Source organism: Taudactylus pleione, unplaced genomic scaffold (genome assembly GCF_031769625.1).
Source record: "Taudactylus pleione unplaced genomic scaffold, aTauple2 ptg000012l, whole genome shotgun sequence".
Classification (NCBI taxonomy): Eukaryota; Metazoa; Chordata; class Amphibia; order Anura; family Myobatrachidae; genus Taudactylus; species Taudactylus pleione.
The window spans coordinates 7448796-7466899 of NW_028284415.1; the positions used below are offsets into that span (position 1 = coordinate 7448796).

General features: G+C 44.0%; 1 protein-coding gene across 4 annotated transcripts in view; it reads left to right on the forward strand.

Annotated features, from left to right (window-relative positions):
- The window catches only part of MAP2K4 (mitogen-activated protein kinase kinase 4), a 54267-nt gene that overhangs the window by 5424 nt on the left and 30739 nt on the right, over positions 1–18104 (forward strand). For 2 of the 4 annotated variants that reach the window (XM_088468606.1, XM_088468608.1), the window contains exon 2: positions 6113–6145. The exons of the other annotated variants lie outside the window; for them this stretch is intronic. In XM_088468606.1, the coding sequence (XP_088324732.1) occupies positions 6113–6145 (33 nt within the window). The remainder of the gene's footprint in view (positions 1–6112; positions 6146–18104) is intronic. 4 annotated transcript variants of the gene reach the window in all.

Below are 18104 nucleotides of genomic sequence, written 5' to 3' on the forward strand. Positions count from 1 at the left end.
CACTAAACGTCATTCAATGAAGGAGCCCGACCTCCTATCCCTGAACATGTCGAACCTGACGAGCGTCGTCAGGTTGACGGGCATGTTCAGTAGACAGTCGGGAACGGCAAGGACCCAGCGTGCACGCGCATCGCTGGTCATTGACTGCTATCCATTACCCAACTTTGTGAACAATGCGACTAAAACCTCCTGGTTTTGGTCGGATTGTTCACAAAGTCGGGTAATGCATAGGCCCCTTAACATGCATTATAAAAGGACTGGCCAGCCTGTGGCTCTCCAGCTGGTGTGAAACTACCAGTCCCAGTATGCTTTATCAGCTAATTGGTGGGAGGGTATGCTGGAACTTGTAGTTTCACAACAGCTGAAGAGCCACAGGTTAGCTAGGCCGGGATGTAGCGTAGAGATTCCAGCGCCAGAAACCAGACATCCCAAAGGGAAGTAAGGGGAGAGGGGTAAGTTAGGGTTACACAGTAAGGGAGGAGGAGTAGGGGGAATGGTTAGTGTTAAGGTGTGTACACACGAAACGATTTGCCCGATTCTGATGCATCGAAACGACAGATTGTGTAAAATATGCCCAAATTGTGAGTGTCCGCTCATGAAGAGAGTCCTCGCGGGTCGTACATCGCATCTTCAGAGTTTGCATACAGCAGGTAAGATCTGCCAAACGCATACACGATCCGGCAGCATATCGTACAGTGTTTATGCGTGTATGATATGTCGTTCGGATCTGCATACGATGCTTGCAGGCATAGATCAGGGTGATCCGTGCTGCAAGCATGAAAATATAGATGCATGGACAGATCTCTGTCCGTACATTTGTGTCTAAAAAATGAATAACCTGTGAGGGGGAAAAAAAAAGACATGCCCCCCTTCCCCAAAAGAGCAACCAGCCCCGGGCTTAGTGACCCAGTGCTGGTTAAATACAGGGGACAAATGACATAGGGTTCCCCTGTATTGAAGCACAGCCAGCACCAGGCTCTGATCTGGTCCTGGTACTGGAAATACAGGAGGGAAAAAAAATGCATATGGTCCCCCTGTATTTACCAGAACCAGCACCAAACTTTGTCTAGTGGGGGCTAATGCCACAGCCAGAGGAACCCTATCACCATGTCCCCCGGCCGAAGCATTAACCCTGACCGCTAGTCAGCCCAGGCTGGGGATCTGTGGGGAACCCCTCAATAAAGGGGTCCCCCTCTCCAGGGCACACAAGGCCTAGGCTGATAGCCCGGGTCTATCCCCAGCAACCCTGGCTGGTGGGTGCCGAGTTGATAGTGTAGTGTGGTGCGATTGATAGTAGTAAAAATGTCTTTTGCTGTGGAACTACAGGTCCCAGCAAGTCTCCCCGCATGCTGGTACTCTGAGAACCACAAGTACCAGAATGCGGGGCAATACAGACCGGCTGGTACCTGTAGTTCCACAGCAAAAGCAATATTAAAATACACAGGACACACACAACATACAAAGTAAAAGTTTATTAAACACACACACTCACACAAGTACACACACTATTTCACATACTCACCTATGTATCCCTGTAGCCAATCACGTCCCCTTGTCCAAGTAGAATCCTTACGGTACCTGTGAGAAAATATATCCATACTCACTGTCTTCTATGCTATGTTCGGGTCCTCTTCGTTCCTTATAGGCAATCTATGGGGTCTTGGCAAAACAGAAAAAAAAAAAAAGAAGCAAATACGCATATTGACTTCAATGACCAAGGGTGTCGGGGATAGCCCTGGGCTATCAGCCTAGGCCTGAAGTGCACTGGAGAGGGGGACCCCTTTATTGGGGGGGGGGGGGGGCTCCCCTGTTCCCCAGGGATCCCTTGCCTGAGCTGACTAGAAGTCAGGGTTAATGTTTTGGCCAGGGGACACGGTGATAGGGTTCACCTGGCTGTGGCATAAGCCCCTGCTAGAAAGTCTGGTGCTGGTTCTGGTAGGTACAGCGTGACCCTACTCCATTTTTTTTGTTTCCCCATGTATTTCCAGGACCGGCTCAGAGCCCAGTGCTGGTTGTGCAAAATATGGGGGACCCCTATGTCGTTTGTCCCCTGTATTTTGGCAACCAGGGCTGGTTCTGACTGGCCCAGTGCTAGTTGTGCTTAAATACGGGGGACCCCTACGTCGTTTGTCCCCCGTATTTTGAACAACCAGCACAGGGCCACTAAAGCCCAGGGCTGGTTGCTCTTTGGGCGGGAGCGCCGCACCGTTTTAATAAATAAATAAATATATACACACACTTTTTTTTAACACCGCAGCACAGACGGATCTCACTGATCCGTCCGTGCATCTGTTCATTTTTTTTTACACACAGATGCATGCATCACAGATATCCCTGATCCGTTCAAGCATCTGTCTGCTATCCTGCACAATCAAAAGATCAACAAATCTTTAGATGGTGCACAATAGATCTAGTGACACATTGCGCAGCTTTTGCTGCACATCGTGTCCTAGAGTTTCGGGGAGAATTCAATGGAAATTGCTCACTATATTGCATCGTGAGCACAATCTTCTAGTGTGTACGCAGCTTTAGCTTACTTATCTAACAATGTCTGTATGCTGACTGTCTGAGTGCCGCTGTCAGTATTCTGATCGGCGGCATCCCGATATCACATACTCAACCTGGCTAGGCCTGCACTATAGTCATATTTTGCACTTTTAGAAATATAATCTATTGTACTGGAAGCATGCACTCTCAAATGAAAATGTACATTCATTTTTTTGGTTTTGTCTTTCATGCACTCCTATAGTATTTAATGTGAAAAATTGATAAGTATGAATGAGCTTTTAAAGGGAATGTTTGCCTTCATTGTGGTCAGTGCATTCATATGAGCTCCAAAGTAACAATCGTGGGGTTACCTTTCCACATACTGCCTTCATTATATAATATGTTGGCTCTTTGTAAGTAATTTCTGGTGGTCTGTGTATTATTATTTCCAGGCCTCAGAGTTTGGAGAATTTTGACAGTAAGCAGGTTTGTGTCATGGTGTTAAAGCCTCCTGATTGGACGCCTGCTATTACGGAAGAATAACACTGCTGGGTTTGTATATTGGCACAGCAGACGGGACACCCCTAGTGTTATGCTATGTTTGTGTACTTTCTCTGATTTTATGTAAAACATATTGATATGTTTTGCAGAGAAACAAGTAACTCTGTTTGTGTTTTCTGAACATGTGTGGGGAGCAGATTCAAAATATGCAGAGATTTAAAATTGGGAATAGGTGTGTTCTAGCTTAATTCTAAATTTCAGTGTTAAAGCCAAAGCTGCACAGTATTTCTTCGATACATGTTAAAGTAGCCAGTTTTTTTTTTCCCCTCCAGAATGCAAAAAATAAATGCATTTACACACAGGCCCTTAATTCAGACTTGCACGCAAGCCATTGGGCAATGGTGCTCAATCAAAATACCAGAATATAGATGTATAAAATACGTCCCTTAAGTAGGTGAATGGAATGAGTTTCTCTTTACCCTTCTTCCAAATGCGAGGGACCAAATCCGCAGTTTGTGTGTACAATAAACCGTATCTTGCTGTCCTGTTTCTTGTAATACACTCTCTTGCCTCCATATAATGCTCCTTCACTGCATCAGCAGCGCTTTCAGGACGGCTTATCACAGAGGTCCGTGCACTTACAGAACCAGGAATGCCCCCGGTTCTCCAACAGAAGTCCACGCCACCACTCTGCGCACCGCCAAATTCAAGCTTTCATTTTGCAGTGTCCAGAGAGTGGTGTGCTTCTGTGATAAGCCGTCCTGAAAGCGCTGCTGATGCAGTGAAGGAGCATTATATGGAGGCAAGAGAGTGTATTACAAGAAACAGAGGACAGCAAGATACGGTTTATTGTACACACAAACTGCGGATTTGGTCCCTCGCATTTGGAAGAAGGGTAAAGAGAAACTCATTCCATTCACCTACTTAAGGGACATATTTTATACATCTATATTCTGCTATTTTCATTGAGCGCCAGTGAGTAACATTGCCCTTAACTTCTTTTGTTCCATTGTTGATTTAGGAGTGTGGGAGACTCCTCAGAAGGGCTTTTGATTTGGATGCTTTTTATGTGCATGGAAAGTTACCAATATTCATTGATTGTAAAGAAAATGTATTCTCTGTGTCTAATAAGTTATAGATTGTGTGTTCAGAGGTTACTACTGGGTTAAGTTGTAGTAGACTTTTTACCTGCATGGAATTTAGGCAGCCATTTACTGACCTGAAAAAAACATTTATGGCATTGCAGTCCATCCATTCACTTATAGCTAATGGCATGCACTACCGCACCATGAACCAGTGATGTCTCTAATTACTTATAAATTGACATTTTTATCTTTTCCTCACACAAATAATTCACAAAAAGTCTGCCTGTACTGTCTAGGGAACAGCTTTACTATTTAAACTCCTATTTCATCATCCCTTTTGATTCTGGAAATTTTCACTGTTCATTGGTTGGGCATCTTAAAGATTAATTCTACAGAACACTGAAGATACTAAGTTTTGGGATAAATATTCAATAAATTACGCAGTCCCTGCACTTGCTCTGTTTGTTCCTGAATGTAACCATTTTCAATGTGTTATCAGTGGTCTATGCACTGCCTGTCTGAAAAAAGGCCTGGTAAGACTGCACCGCGAAGAGGGGACACCACTGGTCACTTTTGGGAGGATTATCCTTATTATAAATGGATATTATTGCTCACCCCCATGTATCTGATGGGTAACCCAGTGCCTTCTGCTGCTGTTCCACTCATTCCTTCTAGCAGTGTGTTGTCAATGGATACAATGACCATGTTGGCAGGAGCAGAAATGGTACATCAGGCATCACAGTGCTCTCCTCATTGCCAACCTGGTTGTTTTATTTAGTGTTTTTTGTTTGTTTTTCCCCCTCTCCAATTGTTCTCTATTCTTCTAATTGTTCTGTGTACTTGTGGCTTTTATTGGTAATCGAGATTTTAGAGATGTTACTTCACAGACCGCTACAGCGTAATTACTATTAACAGCATCTGGGGGAGATGTATTAAAACTTTCAAGAGAGATAAATATTGATGTAGCCTATTTGTGGTGGTCACAATAATTGTCAAGCGGAATGTGAAAGTGGCTGTTAGGCCACACAGAGAGCTCTTACCAATAAACCAGCATCATGGTTAACAGCAGTAACAAAGTGATAAGCAGAATAGTGGTATTTCAGGGGTTAACGGCTGTATTTAGGGGCACTCTACATAGTAAAGATGGAGCCATCTGCACATGAGCAGTGGTAATGTCATGAGGTCAGAGGTCACGCCTCCCTCTGACTCTGGGTCCTAGTACCCAGCAGGTATAGTAGAGAGAGGAGATGGTGCTGGAGCACTGCTCTATAACATTAAAATGGAGAAGTTTCCCATAGCAAGTGCAACCAATCAACTTCTAACTGTCATTTATCTAGCAGCACAGTCTAAAAAAGACAAACTGGTTACTATGGACAACTTCTCCGCTTTATCTCTCTAGGTCTCAGAGATTGATACATCTACCCCATGTTTCTGGGACTGAGTGGTCCATTGAAGAAATTGCTCACCCCACCCCACGTAGCAATAAATTGAGCTTCCCTCCTATGGCAGCACCAGAATTGCCTAGCAACTGGAAATGAACTAAGTCATCATTATCATGGCAGGAGAGGTGATAGCTGAGTGCTGTAGGTCTCAATGTGTTATTGAGATGTTTTGATTAGTTGACTACTGTACTCCACGCTCCTGTCCATGGATGTTTCAGTCCTTGGGACAGTACCCCAGTAATGCAGTCTCTTCTCTCTGGCTTCTCAAATGAGGCTGTCTCATGTTGGTTCTAAAATGATGATAGGTGTCCCAGGAATTGCTACATTAGGGATGTTGCATGTGTCACTATAGTTGTTGATTCAATCCAAATGTAAGTTTCTTGTTTTAGAGTCTTTGAAAGTGTAAATATATATATTTTTTGTTTAAACTCATCATGTAACTGCAAAATAAATACATTTTTTCATAATACTAAAGATTGTTTGTGAAAAACCTTTTGAGTATTGTAAATGTGATATTGTGTATTCTCCCAACCCACCACTAACTCCAGTTATTCTGTACTGCTGTGAATGAACAAGAATTTGTGTTTTCTACTTTAGGCCTTCAGATAAACTTCTGTGAAAGTGCACAAAGTAAGATCTGAATTTTTTTTTTTTTTTTTTTTAGCATTGTAGTACCTGTCACCTCCATCTTGGTATTGGGAATGTATCCACTGTCGCTCCGACTAACTGCTGTTTAAAGTGGACCTGTCACCATTGACATTTATAAGGGGTTGTGTTTTTTTTTTTTTTTTTTTTAATCTAAATTACCTTGAAATTTCCTCATGAAATAACAAATATAGGGGTCTATTTACTAAGCAGTGTTAGGAGAGGTGCTAGCCAATCATCTCCTAACTGCCATCTCACAGGCTGTGTTTGAAAATGACAGTTGGGAGCTGATTGGCTGGCACCTTATCACTTTTCACTCTCTCTTAACACTGCTTAGTAAATAGACCCCATAGAATCATATGCACAGTTTATTTAAACAACTCTACCCAAAACTGAAAACTCAACAAAAAACTATGTACAATATTAATTGGATGGATTCTCGTAAGTCCATCAATTCCTTCTGTGCTGAGGCAAGGTCTCCCTTGCTCCTGCCAGTAGTATGTTGTTAATGAATGCTGTTTTGTCAGGTGAGACTACCCCCAATGTCTGCTGCTGTCAGGGCATGCTCCCACTAGCTCCAATGGTGGCTTTTATCATACAGCAGCCTTGAAAGTAATCGGCTTTCTGCTGGCAGGAACAGGATAGCATTGTGGGATCCTGTCAGGTGGCAGAACTGCATTAATATATAACTTCTGGGTGGAATTCCTAAACGGATACTTCATTTTTTAAGTAATTAACTTTAAAAAAAAAAATTGAAAAAAAATCCTGTTTTGGGGGGAAAAAATAACAGCTATACAAAGTTCTCTCCTATAAGCCCCTTGACATGTACCCAACGCTATAGGCACATATATATATATATATATATATATATATATATATTTTTTTTTTTACATTTTCAATCTGTTTGTGATGCTTCTGAATCTTCTCCCCACTGTGCGTTGAATATTGCCACTAAAAATGGTGAGGGTCTAGTTCCAAAGCTAAATATCAATCATTTCTGATTCACATGCAATAAAGTTACTTTTGAAATCTGAAAATTTTGGTGACTGGTTCACTTTAAAGAGACTTGCCATAAAAATGTACTATATAAATATGTTTAACTTTTCCCTTCTGACTAGCAAGCTGATATTTTGCACACTTTAGGGAGTTGTGTGTGGGTTTATATTTAAACATGACTGGTCACACATGTTCAGCTGAGATTACTTATGATGACTCCAACCCAACCATGATTTATACACACATCCTGGCATTGGCAAAGTATGTCACTTGTTCCCTTGGATCCCATTAAAGAAAAGGGGGGAAAAATGTTTTTGGTTTTCTATTATTTAGCACAGAGAGACATGCCAAAGATCCTCAGCTGTCGGAACTACAATTCCTAGCATGCTGTAACTCGATAGCTGGAGAATATTGGGATGGCTAGACCTACTAATGAGTATTTTAATATACCATAGATTTGCTGAGGCTGAAGGAAACTCTTGAAACAGGCTCCAGATATCCAGCACTATGTTAGCTTTTGCCAATATTGAAAACCACAATGGCTTGCTGGTTTAAGGGACTAGATTTACATATTTACTTTAATTTAATTTTGTTTAATGATGAGTGACTCTTCATTTGCACTAAAGCAGCAATCCTGTTTGGAGTATACTTTCCATAATGGCCACTTTCTTTCCTAATAATCTATATGAACTGCAGACTACTTTCCTCTTTACAGCCGACCATTGATACCGGAATAATGGCACTGTGACCGATTTAATGTGGAAAGGAAAATATTAATAAAAACATACTGTTATATGGATTGCTGCTTTTTAACTTGACATTTGTTTTATTTATCACCTCATTACAATTGTCAATTGCAATTTTCATGTATTAGATATGCATTAAATACAGGAAAATAGCTAATGAGTAACTAAAGACCTGGCATTGACTCTGCAGCATCGAGGCCCAAAGGACTATCTGTATATTGATTTTTCAAGCAGCAGTTCGATTTAGCAGCTACCGCTGATAGAAATAATGTGCATTTATGTGTGTGTGTGTGTGTGTGTGTATATGTTGTAACATGGGGTATTGAAATGAGGGCTCCAGACAGGCAGGTACTTGGTAAAGCAGTGTCTTATTTTTTTTTTAATGGTAGCAGACACTGTACCTTAGCATACGTGAGCATAGGCCTGGACACACACAGGCACATAACACAAAATAAGCAAACCACATAAAAGTAAATGTCCCAGCACTCCTTGTGCTAATGTCTGTGAGCCCTTCAGGTCCTGGCACCCTATTGCTAACCACCACCCCTGGCCTATCGCCTGGCCAGTTTGTCCGGCATCAGGTGTGTGGGGATTTTAAACCCTTCCTGTGCTCCATTGATTTTTCCAGCTGGGTCTGTGTAAATGTGAAAACCTGGAATTCCACACCTCCACTGCTAATGCAGAATGCAAAGGTTTCACTCAAGCCTCCCCTGGAGGGAACTGATTCCTTCCGAATGTGGGTAATTCAAGACCTCCCCTCTAAAGACAATACATTTATATATTAGTCAAATGCTGAAGATGTGATCTCCTACTAGGACTGTACTCCAAGCCTGGTAGGAGGAAGGACTTACAGGCTAGAGACCCCCCTCTCAGTCTGCGTGATTAGGGTATGACCGACAGCTCTTCAGAGTCCTGTGTCCGTATTGACATGCCGCATGATAAAGGAAGCGATCAGGGATTCCCGAAAAGTAGAGGAGATGCTAGTAAATTATGATCATGTTAAGATGCAATCATTTGTTCCAAACACTGCAAGAAATGTTTGATTTTGTGTGCTGATCTAATGATTAAAGTGGAAGCCATCAACCGTAAGACTTTAAGGAAACAGGATTTTCACCTTGGCAGTCTTCCTGGCACTCATTTCACAGAAGATGCTCGTGCTGAGTTGCCCACTCAACATTTGGAACTGAGCACTAACCTCCGCAACATGTTTTTCTTATGTGCATGTCTGAGACATGAATCGTTTCTTTAGTGTCATAGGAATCTGCTAAAGATTCATTGTCTAAGCCCAGGTTACAACAGGACAACCTCGGTAAATGGGTAATTACAGTCCATAAATATGCTAATGGTTTTACTCCAAAATGAGGAACTGTTGCTTAATCCACCACACCTCAAATCCTCTGTAAATTGCTTTGTTTATTGCGTAACTAAATCCTTTATAATATTAGCAAGACCCCAATATTATCTTGTTACTAAGCCCTTGTTCCACTGTTCATCATCCAAGGCAACAGGAGTATTTTCTCTTTTGAATAGGTGTTTCAAGAGAGCTGGATGGATCAGCCACAAAAGTAAATGGTGTGTGTGGGTTTTTATTTTCTTTCTTATTTTTTAGTTGGTTAGGGTGGCAAATAGTTATTTGTCATCATATTGGAGCTCATTAGTGTAAGAAACTTTAAAACAAAAACAATCCAAAACTAGATGTAATTTGTTTACAAACTTTACATTATACATGGTTTTACCTAGTTATAGCGCCAGAGTCTAAGATCCAGTTGTTTATAGCAGAGGTTCCCAAACTCTGCCGTTATAGTCCACAGTTGAGGCTATCCATGCTTGGGTGACTTAATTAGTACCTCAGTCAATTTAAATGTAACAGTCTGGGCCAGCGTTGGCTCCTTACCTGTCTCGATGGGGGGGGGGGGGGTCTGCTCATCATAGGCTGCAGCCCTCTCCTCCCTGCCATCCTGGTGACTGACAGCTAATGCCACAGGGAGGCGAGGCTTAAGTTCGGTGGCCATGAGGGGTGGAGCCTACACAGGGGGCGGGGCTTAAGCCTGGACTGGTAGCAGACACTCTGGCTTTTCGGGGCTGCAGCCCCTAGAAGCCAGATAGTACTGCCGTTATAGCAGAGGAGTGGCTTCTCTTCTATTGCAGTCCCAGGGAGAGAAAACACCCCTGGGACTGCCTGTGTGGCTGTGATCAGCACGGAGTGCTTCCAATGAGTAGTCACTACCACTGCTAGGCAGTCCTGTGGGTGGTGGATTTTTTTTTATTTATTTTTTTTAAATCCACCACTGATCTTAACTCAAGCAAAATCCTGGACTGTAATGGTGGTGTTTGGAACCCTCTGCTCTATAGCCACCCCTAATAGAGGCAGTATAAACTGTCTGTGTTTCAGCATTATGCACATTGCTGAATACTGTGGGCCTGATTCAACTTGAACCTTAGCAAAATTCTGTTGCATTACTGGTAGGGCAGATGTAAAAACGTGGAGAGATTCGTGGTTGGAAAGGGGTGTGTCCTAGTTTAATTTTAATATACAGTGTTAAATCAACCCCCCCAGTATTTGTTTTGCTACATGTAAAGGCAGCCAGCATTTTCCCTGCTTGCATTGTAACATGATTTTTGATTTTTTTATTTTGAACCTTTTGAAATAGACAGCTTTTAGCAACTCTCCTGCAATATCTAGTAGAAAATGGGATGTAGTTCATATCCTGGTTGATGGACTGCCGTTCCTGGAATCCCAACACCAGTCAGAATGCCGGCGCCGGCATCCCGACAGGGAGCGTTAGGGTTAGGCTGCAGGGGGGTTAGATTTAGGGGTAGGGTTAGGATACTTACCTGCAGGTGTTGGCATCCTAACCCTGTCGGGATGCCGGTATCGGGATTCTGACCGCTGAAATCCTGAGCACTGGCATCCCGTACCCAACCCTAGAAAACTAGTGTACCTATAGTATATACATCATTACCACAATAGAGCTTGGCGAGGCAGCTGGACTAATTTTATTGGTACAATGTTGAGAAGTATTTGTACCAATAAATTTAAAAATACTATGTTGAGAAACGCTCTGTTAAAGCAAGGATAAAGTGCAATGTTTTGTCTGTATTAACTACAGTATGTCTGGTATTCATGTGTTACATCCATGCAAATATATTTTCAAATACACTGCAATAGTATTCTTATAAAAACTTGAGACTTCTAGCCATGGTCTGTTCAGATGATTTATTGATGCCAGCTGTCATTGGTAAATTCACTGGGTTTTCTCGCTAGCACACAGTACACTACGCACCATGGTATCCATAACAAATGACATGTAGTACTAGAACTCGTGGTAATTACCAACACCATAGAAACAAGTCAGCAATTGGTTTTCATCTGTCGCGGGAAGGTTAGACAATGGAAGCATTTGTGTGGTTGGTTGATGTTGTTTTAGTGTAGATTTGCACATGTGTATGTTTGTTCAATAATGCTTAGACCGGTATCTAATAGCAACGAACACTTTTCAGACGCAAAAAACTGTTTTTGTTTTTTTTTTCACCTTACTTTTGGGTGTTTTTTTATTTTATTTTGTGGCATGCATTTAAACCCCGTTTTTTCCGTCCAAAAATGTTCAGTTTTTCTCATGAAAGCACATAGGATCTGCGAAAAGTCACGGACCTTTGTATTTTCACTGTCACGATCGGGAGAAAAATGACTTCTTATCAGGGATTTGGTTTCAGCTGCCTGAGGCAAAATTGACTGCGGCTAATTGGATACCGTCCTAATTGTGTATTTGAGTCTCCTAAGGCACCTAATGCTACAAAGTACCTTGCAGCGGTATGATATTCAACATTCATAGACTAGTAGCAATAATTGATCGTAAAGCTATTCAGTTGTTGTCATTTTACATCAACCAAGAAAGCAAATGGCAACTTCAACTTGTATAAATAAATCAAAATATTCAAAAGCTAGTGCTCTTTGTGCAGAATATCTTATACATATGTGTGTAATGTGCATGTGGGTAGTGGTGTTATGTATTACACTGGTCACATTATTAGGTACACCCTTTAGTACTGGGTAAGAAGCCCCTTTGCCCCCAGAAGATCCTAAATTATTTGTAGTATAGGTTTCATGAGGTGCTGGAAACAAAACTTCTTTAGAGAGTTTGGTCCATGGTGACATGATGGCATCACGCTGTTGCTGCAGATTTGTCAGCTGCACATTCATGCTATGAATCTCCTGTTCTACCTTGTGCCAAAGGTTTCCTATTGGATTGAGTTGGACATTATAGTACACTGAGCTCAGTATAGTCCATACTTGCCTACTCTCCCGGGACTGTCGGGAGCCGCCCGAAAGTCGGGCGCAGCCCCCGACACCCCGCAAGACTAGGCAAGTCCCCCGGAATGGATGCCTGCACCCCGATATCCCCCGCGCCAGCCGCAAAAGTGGGCGAAGCGGGGGTGTGATGATGCGATTCGCGCTGAATCGAGTCATTGTAGCTCCACCCCCTGCCTTATAATGCCAGTAATATTGGCATTATAAAGTAGGGGGCGGGGCCACGATGACGCGATCGCATCGGCATGCCCCCCGCTCTGCCTCTTTGACCCGCCCCCATCCTCCCTGCTGGACGGACCTGCCAGCCCCCTCCCGGATTCCCCTGCCGAAATGTCGGCAAGTATGGTATATTCATGGAACCAGTTTGAGGTGCTGTATGCTTTGACATTAACAGTAATCCTGCTTGGCGTAGGCATTAGAAGATGGGTAGACTGTGGCCTTAACCACTTGCTGGGCATGGTCGCATCAGATCGGAATGCCCAGTGGGCGGCTGCTGGAAGATTACTTTTCAGCAGGGCCTTCCTACCTATATATCTGTCTGTTATTACCCAGTTTTGTTCTATCAATGTTGACAATTGTAAAGCGCAACGGAATATACTGCGCTATATAAGAAACTGTTAATAAATAAATACAGCCACCAATCTCAGTTACTTCCCAGCCCTACTGCACTCATGGTTTCTCCCCTGGTGTGTGCCGATCACCAGGGACGGATTAAGCCCTTGGGGGGCCCGGGGCATTTAATACAGAGGGGCCCTCCCCCTCTTCTCAGCACTGCCCCCTGGCTTTGCCTGCTGTGTGCCTCCTCCCCCAAACACTTTCATGAGGCAGCAGCGCAGGCAGGTGCTACCTGCACTGGGGGCAGACTTGGAAACCTCCTCCAGGCTCCATCACCAGCAGCAGCGTGCCATTTTGTCATGTTGCTGCTGGGAGAGCTGCTGCTGGCAGCTGAGGCTGGAAAGGAGTAGAATCGTCCTTGGACCTGTGGCAAACACAGGAAGGGGAGGGTACCTATAAATTATATATATATATATATATATATATATATATATATATATATAAAATTATATACACACACACACACACACACACACACACACACTGTACATGAAAAGTCATGCACACTGATTGCAGCTAAATAGATTATCTTTTACCTTGTAGCCAATCAGGTCGGTTTTGATGATATTGGAAATTCAGCAGCACATACCTCATTGAGAGACAGGAGAAGACTTATGGAACATATTGTAGGTAGCGCATAATGCTGCAGCCATTACCCTGGAGGGAAATCCGCCTCCCAGACAGACAGTGGAGCATGGTGCCCACACTACTCACCTCCTGAAGTCAATAGCAATGGCATTGTGTAATGTACAGTCTCCCACCGACACTGGCTGCTAACTTGCAGGGGCTGCTGCGTGCGAGTCACAGTCTCTGCAGGGTAGAAACAGAGGAACTGGCATCCGCAGTGGGTTGATAGTAGAATCTATCCAACCTAACCATCAGCGGTGCTCAGGAGCTCGCTGTGATTGGGAGCTGAGTGGAAGGCAGAAAAGTCACATCCAGCCCTGGTTACATGATAGATTCAAGTCAGAGAGCTCTGCTCTGAGGAGCTGCCGCCTGCCACGCATGCGCAGCAGTGCCGATCAAGCACCGCAGGCAGCGCAGTGACAGTCCCCAGCCGGTGTGAAAAGGAGTGTGTCCCATCGGACAGCAGTGCAAGTACTCGCTCAAGGTACCTCTGAGTATGGCTGGGAAGGGGGCCCCCTAAGAAAGGGGGGCCCGGGGGTACTAGCCTCCTATGCCCCCCCCTTAATCCGGCTCTGCCGATCACTGCTGTAATCACAGCTGTCCCAATGAGAGGCGCAGCCGCCAGATAATTGTAAATACAACGCCTTTGCCCCCCATTGTGTTCCAATTAGTAATGTATTTCGTATTCTGGAACATCAATATAAATCGGAAGCTTCGATAGTTCTAAATATTGATGAACCATTTTGATTATGGCGATCCCGTATCGATAACTATATTCTTATGTGGCCGACAATTTAAGGATGCACAATCTATAGTCCTAATTAGTTTAGATGTGTTTTTAAAGTTTTATTGTTTATGCACTATATACAATAAGAAATGGTATTTTTATGCTATACTGTGTTTAAATTTTTTATAATAAAATAATGTTGGATAAGTTTTAAATAGATATTTTTGACCTAATTCAATTATAAAAAAAACAAACAAACAAACAATTTCTGAGCGTTTTTTGAATAACATATTAGCCAGTTCGGAGGTGAAAGGTATGCATTTGGTAGGCATCAATATTTAGGTGTGTGCCAAAAAAAACATTCCCCCACACCATTACACCACCATAAGCCTGAATCGTTGACCCAAGGCCGGATGTGGATTCATGTTTATACAAAATTTTGACCCTGCCATCTACATGTTGCAGGAGGAATCGGGATTCCTTGTGCCAGGTTGACGTTTTTTTCAAACTTCAGAAGTTACGTTTTGGTGAGCCTGTGCCCCTGTAGCCTTAGTTCTTAGCGGACAGCAATGGGACTCTGTATTATTATTATTATTAGCATTTATTTATATGGCGCCACAAGTGTTCCGCAGCGCCTTACAAAGTACAAAAACAAATTGTATACAAGTGACTTACAGAACAATACAATACAGGACATGGATAATATATATTGCTACATTAGTGACCATATCACCCAGATAAGCAACAGAGCATAAGCAACCAAGTGTTAGGTGCCCTAGTGGTGAGTAAGAAGTAAATGACACTATAGTAAGGAGAAGCACAAGAGGGTAGATGGCCCTGCTCGTGAGAGCTTACATTCTAAAAAGGTGGGGGAAGACAAACTGGGTTGACACAGATGGGGTAGATGGGGACGAATGAGCATGTAGCAAGGAGTTAGAATGATAGCTGGAAGGCTTTGATGAAGTAGTGGGTCTTGAGAGCCCGTTTGAAGGATTGCAAACAGGTGGAGAGTCTGATGCGGAGTGGGAGAGAGTTCCAGAGGTGGGGAGCAGTGCGGGCAAAATCTTGGAGGCGGGAGTGGGAGGAAGTAATCAGCTGGCATGAAAGGCGGCGTGCATTAGTTGAGCGAAGAGGGCGGAGAGGAGCGTGAAGGGAGATGAGATCAGAGATGTATATGGGAGAAGATTGGGTGAGGGCTTTGTGAGCGAGCGTGAGAACCTTATGGTCTGCTGCTGCTGTTGCCCATTCACTTCAAGTTTCGATGTGCTGTGTGTTGAGAGATGCTCTTTTACTGCCACTGATGTAACACATGGTTATTTCAGTTTCTGGACCAGTTTGGCCATTCTCCTCTAACTATCCTCATTAGAAAGACGTTGTGGTTTGTTCATCTGTTGTTTCTGAATATTGTTTTACATGATATCCTAGGAGATCAGCGGTTTCTGCAATTCTCAAACTACCCTTTGTGGCTGTGAATTGATTGTTGGTGCCAAAGTCCCTTAGATCACATTTCTTCACCTTTCTGGTCTGCACAAAAACTAAACCTCTTGACCAAGTCTGAATGCTTTTTGTGCGTTGAGTTGCTGCCACATGATTCGATGTTTGCATTAATAAGCAAGTGTACACTTATAAAGTGACCTGTTTGTGTTAGTTTCTTCTGGATTGCAGTTTTCCTTCCACAATCCACAGACCTATTGGTAGGTTAATTGGCTTCTGTCAAAAAATAAATAAATAAACCTACTGTGTGTTTGTGTGTCCATGTGGTATGGAATATAGGGCCTGATTCAGACCCGGCCCAGAGCGCATGCGCGCGACTGAGTCGGCTCCGTCGTGCTCATGCGCGAGACCCGGATAGCGACTGTCAATCCGTCGCTCCGGGTCTCGCAATGTTGAGTGACAGCTTGCCCCCTTTGGTGGGCGGGCTGGGGGGTAGGTGGCTGCCCAAACGGAGGTGCTCCCATTTGAACGCTTCCCGTTTGGGGACGGCCCCACTGACATCACGAGTTATGTCAGTGGAGAGATTCCGGCTCTGTTAGAGCCGAAATCTCTCTGGGGCTTGCGGCCACGAGACCCTACCACAAGGGTCTCGTCGCAAGCCCGATGGTCGCGATGGTCTTGACCATTGCGACCATCATCATGGCTGCTTGCTGTAGCTGTGGTTGGTCAGTGAGTGCTGTTTCAGAGTGTCCGGCTCTGAATCAGGGCCATAGATTGGAAGCATCACTGGTGGAGATTACTGTGAATTGTTAAATATTATCTGTTGAGCACTAAGTAATGTGTACACTATATAGTTAACTGGTAATAAAAATATGTTTGTATATGAGTATAAACTATACATGAACCTTAAAAACTATTTTAACAACTGCAACATAAATGTGTACTTTGTGTTGGCACTCTCCTCTCTAGAGCAGGGACTAGAGTTGGTGTGATGTACAGTAATGCAGCATGGGTGGGGTGTTTGAAAATAATGAGCAGGATGTCACACACACTGAGCATTACAGCTGTGTGGGAAGCCAGGCTCCTACACACAAGGTGTCTCCAAGATATGAGCATATGCAATGCAGGGAGGGTAACTGATATTGCTTAACTCCTTCTTTTTTTTTTTCAAAGGGTGTAATGCTGAAAAGTTAATAAGAGCACCTGGGGTAGATGTACGAAACCCAGAAGCTGTATCAGCGCACGCTATGTGCGCTGATACCGCTTCTCCCCGATGTATGATCGGGGGTCTGGGCGGTAAATGACAGGGGCGCTATCTACAAGATAGCAGCGCCGATAGCCTGGGCTATGTACGAACGGTCATACCGCATGACCCGCCGGCTGTGGCTATCGTTATCGACAACTGCAGCCTGGAGCTAGCCTATCCCCACAGCAGGGACAGCGCTGGGGCTGCTGCCGGCTCCAGGCTGCACGCGGGGATCTCGCAATATTTGCGAGATCCCGCGCATGCTCAGTGGAGCCGGCCGGACAGAGACACAGCGCATCAGCATCTCTAGCGGGTAGCGCCGGAGGGGGGAGTTATCGCTCCCCCTCTCCGGCCGATGAGATGTTCTTACATCTCATCGGTAGTGCTTCCTGCTTCGCCGCGGTAAAGAGGCGAAGTGGGAAGCGGTATAGCGGCACGTTAAGTGCCGCTATCATACATCTACCCCCCTGTCACATAGTGGAGACTGCCCTGTTTTTGGTCAGAGCCAATATTTATGGGAATTCAGCTTATCAATTCAGTGCACACCATTGACCAGAGTGCTAAGTGATCAATAATACTGCTGAGATTGGCACTGGGTGCCTGTTATGGGGCACATCCACTAGCAGACTGTGAAACGACTGCACGATTACGACAGTGTAATCGTGCAGTCGTTTCACAGTCTGCTGTGTCTACACTGACTGATCAGTCGTTCAGTGTAGGCACATCAATCATCCCCGAACATGGGCAATCTGTCATATCGGCAGATTGACCATCATGTTCGGGTGATGATTGATGTCAGAAACGACCAGCGTGAGTGCGCATCGCAGGTCGTCTCTAACATTAATGTGCGCGATTTGTGCCCGATTACTGAGCGATTGCACGATTACGATGTCGTAATCGTGCAATCGCTCAGTAATGTCGCGTAGTGGATTAGCGGCATTAGAATAGGGATTACCGTATTCCCAATTTCTGCTGTGTCACAATGCCTTAACTGCGTGGCTTTGTGATGAGCAGACAATATTCTCTTCCAAGGCCTATCTTTAACCTACTGTAGGGATAACCAGTAGTGCTTCCTCCTCCCATTGCAGGCTAACCACTGGACAACATAACTACTTGTTCTGCTCTGCCTTGGAAGGGAAATTTAGTTAGCCTGGCAGCAATATGATCTAGCTTGGTAATCCATGTAACTGGTATATAGTGATCACGCTAGGCTGCAGGGCGCCGCGCCCTGCCCGATTTTTTAT